At 40.7% G+C, this 10397-nt stretch overlaps 1 protein-coding gene across 1 annotated transcript in view; it reads left to right on the top strand.

Moving 5' to 3' along the window:
- Positions 1-6578: 6578 nt before the first annotated feature.
- fastkd1 (FAST kinase domains 1) overlaps positions 6579-10397 on the top strand; it is a 154316-nt gene continuing 150497 nt past the window's right edge. Inside the window, exons 1-4 of the mRNA XM_062069851.1 lie at positions 6579-6658; positions 8632-9102; positions 9181-9249; positions 9343-9468. Of these exons, the coding sequence (XP_061925835.1) occupies positions 8768-9102; positions 9181-9249; positions 9343-9468 (530 nt within the window). The 5' untranslated portion in view covers positions 6579-6658; positions 8632-8767. The remainder of the gene's footprint in view (positions 6659-8631; positions 9103-9180; positions 9250-9342; positions 9469-10397) is intronic.

The following is a 10397-nucleotide window of genomic DNA, read 5'->3' as shown; positions in this document are numbered from 1 at the left end:
GCTGCAGTCCCCATAGACATCTTCTAAGAGTACGCAGCATGGAGCGCTACTGCCTGCTGGCGCTGACGAGACGCGGGGCCGCCATCTTGGAATGGTGATCCGCTCCATTCAGTGTAATTCATTTGGCAGGAGCAATGAACTGTCAGCGCATTTAATTCATCTTACCTCACTGAATACTACTGATTTTCACACGCTTTTTTGTCATACGTGTAGCTATGATAAAGGGCACATGTTTTATTATTCATAGTCAGTGTTGGGACTAACGCGTTACAAAGTTACTGTAACGCCGTTAGTTTCGGCGGTAATTAGTGATCTAACGCGTTATTTTTTATATTCAGTAACTCAGTTACTGTTACTACAATGATTGATTGATTGAAACTTTTATTAGTAGATTGCACAGTGAAGTACATATTCCGTACAATTGACCACTAAATGGTAACACCCGAATAAGTTTTTCAACTTGTTTAAGTCGGGGTCCACTTAAATTGATTCATGATACAGATATGTACTATCAAATATATACTAACATCATAATACAGTCATCACACAAGATAATCATCAGAGTATATACATTGAATTATTTACATTATTTATAATCCGGGGTGTGGGATATGGAGGGGAAGGGGGGGGGGGGTTAAGTTTGGTTGGTATCAACACTTCAGTCATCAACAATCAGCATCAACAATTGCATCATCAGAGAAATGGACATTGAAACAGTGTAGGACTGACTTGGTAGGATATGTACAGCAAGTAGTGGACATAGAGAGAGAGATCAGAAAGTATAAGAAAATGTGTCTACATTTGATTATTTACATTTGATTATTTACAATCCGAAGAGGTATTATGTGCGTTACTGCGTTATTTTACGTTATTGTTTATGTAGTATCGGCCAGAAACAGAAGATCTGAGTGCGTTTTATTGCAGCGCTGCGGTGTCGTCCTTCTGTGTCACAAGGAAAAGAAGAGGTGTGCAGAGAAGAGGCGTGCTTTGTGTGGGTGGGGGCCCCCAGACCGTAGTTGAGGGGCGCAGGGGAGACGTTCCTCCAGGCCCTATATGTACTTCAGGGCTAACAACCTTCACTTTACCCGGAAGTGGTTCTTTACAGCTGAGGGTGAATGACGAGGCCGGCGGTTTGTTGCAACTTTGTGACTTTATTGGACGCAGCCATCCACCAAGCTAGAGCACCTGCACGCACTCACTGTCGCAGGTCCCTCACCTCTCTCGCCCACTCACTCACTGACGTTACTCACCTCACATGCTGTCATATCTTAAACGGCCACACACATACGCTCATCATCATCGGCGGTCACTCGTGGTCGAGTATGACTGTCCTCCTTCCTGGTCCTTGTGGGTCTTCAGGTGGGCGTAGAGGCCGATTCTGGACCCGATTATTCTGGGGAAATGTGGACAAGGGAATGTAGTGGTGGTGGGTTTGGGTTGGGCCTGCTTGGTGGATGCTCTCTCCTTTCTTAGTCTGCGCTTGTCTTGTGTAGCATGGCGGAGGTCATCATTATATTGCGCGGCACCCTCACGGACAAGGTTTCTCCACATCGTCCTGTCTGTTGCCTTGACTTCCCAAGACTTAAGGTCTATGCGACACTTTGTCAGGTTTGCCTTGATGTTATCCTTAAATCTCTTCTTTTGACCTCCCGGGGCCCGTTTCCCTTCAACAAGCTGTGAATAAAGAACTTGTTTTGGGAGGCGAGAGTCAGGCATGCGGACTACATGGCCAGTCCATCTAAGTTGGTTTTGGGCAATCGTGGCAGTGATGGTGGGCAAGCCAGCCTCCTCCAGGACGCTGGTGTTGGTGCGTCGGTCCTCCCAGCTGATCCTGAGGATTTTTCTGAGACACCTATGATGGTAGGTCTCGAGTGCCTTTAAGTGCCTGCTGTAGGTGGTCCAGGCTTCTGACCCATACAGAAGGGTGGGGAGCATGACTGCTTTGTAGACCAGAATTTTGGTCTTTGCTTGGAGGTCACGGTTCTCGAAGACTCGCTTCCTCAGCCTTGAGAAGGCCCCACTGGCACAGCTGAGGCGGTGGTGAATTTCATCGTCAATGACAGCTTTAGATGACAGGAGGCTCCCGAGATATTGGAAGTGGTCCACATTTTCCAGTCGGATTTTGTCAATTGAGAGGTTTGGGGGCAGGACAGGCGCGCTACTGTTTGCTGGTGATCGGTGGAGGATTTGGGTTTTCTTTATATTGATGGCAAGACCAAGCTGTTTGTATGCCTTCGCAAAAGCAGACAGAGTGCACTGTAGGTCCTCTTCTGAGAGGGCTACGAGGGCATTATCGTCTGCATACTGCAGCTCCATGATGGATATGGTGGTGGTTTGACCTTTAGCCCTGAAACGGTTGATGTTGAGGAGTTTACCGTCGGTTCTGTACATTATTTTGACTCCCTGGGGCAGATGTATGTTTGTGAGATGGAGGATAGCAGCAACAAAGATGGAAAATAGTGTTGGAGCGATGACACATCCCTGTTTTACACCTGTGTCTACCCTAAAGGGTTCCATTTCATCTCCACTGCCACTGAGCACTGTGGCTGACATTATCTTGCAGTAGTGTCAGTACCCGGATGTATTTGTCTGGGCAGCCAATCTTGGACAGAACCAGCCAAAGGGCCTGACGTTTAACCGAGTCAAAGGCTTTGGTGAGGTCTATGAAGGCCATGTATAATGATTGGTTTTGTTCCCGGCATTTTTCTTGCAGTTGTCGTGCGATGAAAATCATGTCTGTGGTGCCTCTGCTTGGGCGAAATCCACTCTGAGACTCAGGAAGCACGCTTTCTGACAGGGGGGTGAGTCTGTTGACCAAAACCCGAGCGAGGGCTTTCCCTATGGTGGACAGGAGAGAGATGCCACGGTAATTCCCACAGTCTGCCTTGTCTCCTTTCTTAAATATGGAGACAATTAGGGCATCTCTGAGCTGTGCAGGGATTTCCTCTTCTTCCCATATTTTGAGAAGCAGGGCATGGATGTGCTTGGTAAGATCGGGTCCGCCTTTATTGGACGCAGCCATTCACCAAGCTAGAGCACCTGCACGCACTCACTGTCGCAGGTCCCTCACCTCTCTCGCCCACTCACTCACTGACGTCACTCACCTCACATGCTGTCATATCTTAAACGGCCACACACAAACGCTACTCTCATAACAACTAACAAGAAATCATGGTGAAGCCAGAAGTCGAGTTTCTTAACATGTAGACATTCTCAATACGTTTCTTTTGTCGAGCACAAAGAAAATAACATTTTAGTTAAATGTAAATTGTGTCTTGGATCAAAGATCCTATCTACTTAAAGTTAAAGTGCCATTATGTTGCAGCTGTTTAAAATAGTTTTCTCAATTTGTTCTGGCCTGAAATAAATTGGCCCTTTGAAACATTTCTTTGTCTTTGTGTGTTGTATGTAGACCACATTGCTTTCTGAGTTCAGTGATGCAAATGCATGTCAAGTTGATCAACAGATTGTATTATTCTCCAGTGCAATAACAGTACTGAAATGAAGGCTAAAAGTGCATTAATTGGAGCACCTGGTACCCTAGCACCTCCAAAACCCTCAAATCTAAACTCCAAACATCTCAGAACAAGCTAGTCAGGTTACTTCTAGACCTCCATCCCAGATCCCACCTCACTCCTACCCACTTCTCTAAAGTGGGCTGGCTCAAGGTGGAGGACAGAGTTAAACAACTTGCACTGAGCCTAGTCTATAAAATCCACTACACCTCCCTGATACCGAAGTACATGTCAAACTACTTCCTTAACGTAAATGACCGCCATAACCACAACACCAGGGGGAGCTCCACTAACCACGTTAAACCCAGATTCCGAACTAACAAAGGTCTTAACTCATTCTCTTTCATTTTTTTTACATTTTTTTTTAATGTCCTGCCCAGCTTCTCGGGCAAATCCTATAGCAGATGTAGATGCCCATATCGGCTGTTCAGATTTACTTTACAAAAGAGAAGTGTAGGATACTTCTCTTGTTGCCTTACTTGTATTTTGACTTTATTGAATGTATTTATATTATCATTTGGTGCAGCCGGGCCGGAGAAGGAGGGGATAGAAAGAGAGAAAAGGGAAGACAGAGGGGGGAATTGTGGGGACAAGAGGGGGATTAGACAGAGAGACAAAAACAACAACAGCAAACACAACAACAACAACAACAACAGAGCAACATCAGCAAATACGACATGTACAAATATGATGGTAAAAGTAATAGCAAATAAGCAGTTAGCGAAAATAAAAAAAAATCATTCTCTTTCTATGCCACATCAATGTGGAATGCGCTCCTAACAGGTATAAAAGAAAGGGCATCTCTATCCTCCTTCAAAACTGCAATAAAAGTTCACCTCCAGGCAGCTACAACCCTAAACTAACACCCTCCCCGGATTGCTAATAATCAAATGTAAACAATCAAATGCAGATACTTTTTCTTATGCCTTCTGATCTCTCTCTCTCTCTCTCTCTCTCTCTCTCTCTCTCTCTCTCTCTCTCTCTCCCTCTCTCTCTCTCTCTCTCTCTCTCTCTCTCTCTCTCTCTCTCTCTCTCTCTCTCTATGTCCACTACTTGCTGTCCATATCCTACCCCTCCCCCCCTCCACACCCCTGATTGTAAATAATGTAAATAATTCAATGTGATTATCTTGTGTGATGACTGTATTATGGTGATAGTATATATCTGATAGTATATATCTGTATCATGAATCAATTTAAGTGGACCCCGACTTAAACAAGTTGAAAAACTTATTCGGGTGTTACCATTTAGTGGTCAATTGTACTGAATATGTACTTCACTGTGCAATCTACTAATAAAAGTCTCAATCAATCAATTAATCAAGTGACCAGATGTCCGAGATCGAAACTGGGAATATAATCCCAGAGAAGGGTCAGCTATTTTTAAGTTGAAGAAACAATATGATTAGGTTATATATACATGCGTATATCCTACATAAACAATGTATTAATACATTAGATATCTGTATATCATATATATATGGCAGCACGGTGGAAGAGGGGTTAGTGCATCTGCCTCACAATACAAAGGTCCTGAATAGTCTTGGGTTCAATCCCGGGCTCGGGATCTTTCTGTGTGGAGTTTGCATGTCCTCCCCATGACTGCGTGGGTTTCCTTGGGTACTCCGGCTTCCTCCCACCTCCAAAGACATGCACCTGGGGATAAGTTGATTGGCAACACTAAATTGGCCCTAGTGTGTGGATGTGAGTGTGAATGTTGTCTGTCTATCTGTGTTGGCCCTGCGATGAGGTGGCGACTTGTCCAGGGTGTACCCCGCCTTCCGCCCGATTGTAGCTGAGATAGGCTCCAGCGCCCCCCGCGACCCCAAAAGGGAATAAGCGGTAGAAAATGGATGGATGGATCTATATGTCTTATAGACTGTATCTTTGTTGCTGCAGCAGCAGAGAGTTTATTCTGTCTTGACACTTTGTGTTGATATTTTGTATTACATTCTTCCCTTAAATGATCATGTTTACAGTGATTGTTTTATATGTATTTTTTATATATGTCACTTTGGATAAAAGCGTCTGCCAAATACTTCAACATAAACATGTATAAATACCTGAAAGTCTTTATACCCCCCGCCCCCCTATACAATCTGGACTGTGGTCCTAACTTTTACCCCTGTTGACTTTTACAATCTTTATCTTCATCATTTATTTCAACTTTATGTTATTCAAGTATGACATTTTTAAATGTAATTCACTTAATTGACAAGCAAATCTATTATGGTCACACTCTTGTTTGCTAGCGGCTACGATTTCAGTACTATTGAAGATCTTTAATTGCTCCTTCTCAACTCTGTGCTAATATTCTTTTCAACCATAGTACGTTAATGTTAAATCTTACTTGTGAAAAGTAATCCCCCGATTCTTATTTTCAACAGTCCGCTCATTTGAGCAGGAAAACGCTGAACACCATCTTTGTTTTCTACCTGTCGATTGGCAACACTAAATTGGCCCTAGTGTGTGAATGTGAGTGTGAATGTTGTCTGTCTATCTGTGTTGGCCCTGCGATGAGGTGGCGACTTGTCCAGCGTGTACCCCGCCTTCCCCCCGATTGTAGCTGAGATAGGCTCCAGCGCCCCCCGCGACCTCGAAGGGAATAAGCGGTAGAAATGGATGGATGGATGGAACTGTCAGTTTAGGCTGCTCGCCGGCTCCTCATCACCACTTCAAGATGGCGGCCCAATTTCTCGCGTCACAGCAGCCAATGCTGAGTTTACTTATAATACGTCTATGGTAACCCTAGTCATTTTACACGGGTAATCGTGTGGCGTACTTGTAAAGTACTTTGAATGAAACAACTTAATTACTTTCCACAATTATTTTTGCTTAAGAGCAGACCAGAACCAGGAAACCAAAACTTAAAACGCCAACAAATGTTACACAATACTGGAAAGTAAGTTAGCGAAAGAGAAGATTAGGTTAGCAGTGGAAGATATTTTAGGATTGCACTCAGAACACATATGTTATAAAGCATTATACATATATTTAAAAAACACTGGGTTAAATAAAATAATATAGAGTCGGGATCCACCTCAGTCCACACTCCATTTCAGTAGGTGGCGGTAATGCACACCAGAAGGTTACACAATTACGTCTCTACCGGTAGCGGAAGTGGAGCCACACTGTACATGCTGGGTGAGTTTGACTTTCAAATTATGAATTTAATGGGTGATTTTCATTGTGGTTTGATATTAACTATGTTAGTTTATACATGGCGCACATTTATTGCTAAAAGTTGGGACAGCAGGGGTTAAGGTTGTTTGATTGTTGGCAATTGCTATTACGACCAAGTGATACCACGGTGTTACCAATATGATGGTGTTCTCTTTTTTTATTTTTATTTTATTTATCTCCTTCATTGATGTGCATCTTTGATCGATAGACAATTAAACCTCAGCAACTAAACACACATTTACACACCGATGCCTGAGAAGGAGCAGGATGAAGAAAAATCTTATATTTTCTTGCCCCCTTCAACATTATACGTAGTCTTACTTAATAGATATCATACAAACCAAACAAATACATCCAAATATAATGAAAACAAACGGAAAAAAAAACACAGCAAGTGCACAACTTCATGAAGTACAAACCGAACAAAAAAAGTAATATACACCTCACGGGATGATACAAAACAAATACAAAACCAGACAAAAAGACAAGTAAATTAATAAATATATAGCAAAATGTAAACACTTATGGCTGTCCATATGATCTTATTGTTCTGTCTTTATATATTTTTTTCCATTGGAATATATTTTTACAATATTTTATCTCATTGTAAAGAGAATTCCACAGTTTAACCCCCACCACTGATATGCACATTTGTTTGAAAGTTGTCATTGAATACTGATGTTTGAAATGACCTTTTCTTCTACGCTCCTCATTCTCAGAAGTGATGAAAAACATTTTTTGTAATTTTTTTTAACTTTTAGCCTTAAACATAACACATAATGTCTGTAACTTTACTAGCTCCTGTAGTTTCAATAAACCTGAAATAATAAATATGTTAGTGTGTTCTAAGTAATCTACTTTATGAATAATCCTTATAGCTCTTTTCTGTAGTTGATACAATGCCTTTATGTTACTCTTATATGTGTTCCCCCACACTTCCACACAGTAGCTGATATATGGCAATATAAGTGCACAATACAATACACGCATTGCCCTGTAATCTAACACATATTTGACCTTGTTTAATATAAAAATACTCTTAGACCTCTTTTTCCGTACATGTGCAACATGAGATTTCCATGTCAGACCGTCATCCAGTATCACTCCTAAAAATCTAAGTTCAGAAACCCTTTCAATATCAATTCCATCTATTGACAGTTTGATTGTTTCCTCCCTTTTCCTCTTACAAAAAATCATAAACTTTTGTTTTTTTCACATTTAACGATAATTTATTGACATCAAACCATCTCTTAAGTTGAATCATTTCCTGTTCAATAATGTTTGATAACGCTTTTAAGTCATGTCCCGAACTATAAAAGTTGGTGTCGTCCGCAAATAATACACATTTCAATAACTTTGATACCTCACATATATCATTAATATATAAAATAAACAATTTTGGTCCCAAAACTGAACCTTGTGGAATTCCACATTCAATCCTCATTTGTTCAGATGATTTACCCACAAAATCCACATACTCTTGTCTATTATCTAAATAACTTCTTAGCCAGTCTAAAACTACTCCTCTCACACCAAATGAATGCAACTTGGACAATAACATAGAATGATCTATAGTGTCAAATGCTTTTTTAATATGGATAAACAGCCCTATAGTGTATTTCTTATTATCAGTTGCTGTTGCTATATCCTCCATTATATTCATTACAGCTGAAGCAGTGGATCTATTGGTCCGGAATCCATACTGGCTCTCACTCAACAGCATGTTCTTTCAATAAAACTGTCAAATTTTTCTACAAATATTTTTTCAATTATTTTAGAAAATTGTGACAGCAGTGACACTGGTCTATAATTAGTAAATCTATGTTTTTCTCCCGTTTTAAAGAGTGGAATTACCTTTGCTATCTTCATTCTATTCTTTAATAAGACTATATTAGATATGTCATGTTAAAATGACGTTTTTTTTTTCCACCCAGGAATCTCATCTATCTTCAGACTGTAATGATGTGGTGGGTGTGAACCTTCAACCTTTACATCACTGACGTTGTGCTTGACAATGATAGCCTTGCAACTGCAATAAGATCAAGTCGACGTCAAATTTGAGCCGAAGGGATGTTTCGGCTGCGGGGTGTGAGTGCCCGATTCCACAGACTCATTCACACGGTCTCTGTGAACCGAGACCAGGTTCTGGAGCAATTGCAGGTCTGTTCTGCCGAAGACCATGTGTTTGATGTTGTGGGTAAGAACAAGGCCAAGCTCACAGCGGACCATGTAGGCCTGGCTGTGATTACACTGTGGGGCTTCCAGAGAGACAAACCAACGTTGCTAAGAACAGTTGAGTTAATCAAGAATCACCCGCAGTTCCTTACGCTGCGGGTTCTGGCAGAGAACAAATTTGCGCTCATGGATGATGATATATTGGTAGACTCGCTGTACAGTTTCCTCAGGTATGTTTGTGACTGTGATGGTAGATGGTAAACACAACAGGAGCGGACTCAACACACTGACCTGAAGCTGTTTTTCAGGCTGAATGTTGACTGCCATGACCCTCTTATTCAGCAGTTGGTGTCAGAGGCTTGGCGAAGATTAGACAAGTATGAATTTTCTCTTTTTGTTCATTTGAGCTCACAATTAATCAACTGTTGTTATCCTAATATTTTTATTGTAACATGTTTGCATATTTATAGACTTCCCATGACATCCCTATCCAAATTTGCAGTCTGTCTGAATGAACAGGGCCTGTTCCGCAATCCTCTTTTGGGTCGCATCGCCAATATTGTGGATCAGAATTTGTCATCCATTGATGATGCCAGGTGGGTGGAGAAATATGAACCCATTACACCCACACAATCGTAAGAGATCTGATCAATGAACGGTACAGTCTTTTTTGTTTATCTGTTTTGAATTGGTTCCAGACAAGACCGGGATAAATGAACTACCGCAAATTAGGAATCATTCATTATAAATCTAATATTTTCATAGCTAGAGCATATACAACTGATTACGACCTCCTAAATATGTTTTTCAATATTATGAGAGGCCCCTAAACATGAACTTACACCATCTAGTCACTCTACACTTTTTTAATTTAATATAGTAATGCTGCTTGATCAGTGGCCAAAAAAACCTAACAGCTTTCCTTGATTGGTTTGTTCTACTCTATCGGCCAATACTACTGTACTACTGATTTTTTTTTTTTATTTAGTCATTTTTAAGTTTGAGAATTCTCAATTTAAGACCAAGTAAATGTAGACTATTGTTTAAAAAATGAAAAAATGCCAAAAGAAAATCTGCAACGTGGTAAGGTATGACTGTATTACAAATGTACGAAGATAATGATGCCCAAGTTTTGAAGTGCTGTTTAACAATATGTTAAGTTTTATGCTTTTTATACTTCATAAGAGAAATATAAATACATCTGTATATGATGTTGTACAGCAGTGCAAAGTACAATTACAAAAACACATGGTTATGCAGTGTTTCCCACACACAATTATTTATTTGTGGCGGCCCACCACGAAAGAATTAAGGCCACGACAAAAAAAAAAAAAGGGTTTATTTTTTTTATTTTTTTTTATTTTTTTTTATTTTTTTTTTGTGTCCTGTCAAGCTTCTCAGGCAAATCATATAGTTGATGTAGATGCCCATATCGGCTGTTCAGATTTACTTTACAAAAGAGAAGTGTAGGATCAAGATTTTTGGAGCTCTTTGTTCAGTGGATCAGATGTTTGATGAAGCTTTG

This window comes from Entelurus aequoreus, linkage group LG14 (genome assembly GCF_033978785.1).
Source record: "Entelurus aequoreus isolate RoL-2023_Sb linkage group LG14, RoL_Eaeq_v1.1, whole genome shotgun sequence".
Lineage (NCBI taxonomy): Eukaryota > Metazoa > Chordata > Actinopteri > Syngnathiformes > Syngnathidae > Entelurus > Entelurus aequoreus.
The sequence above is the reverse complement of the archived record's forward strand: the minus strand, read 5'-3'. Positions and strand labels throughout refer to the sequence as shown.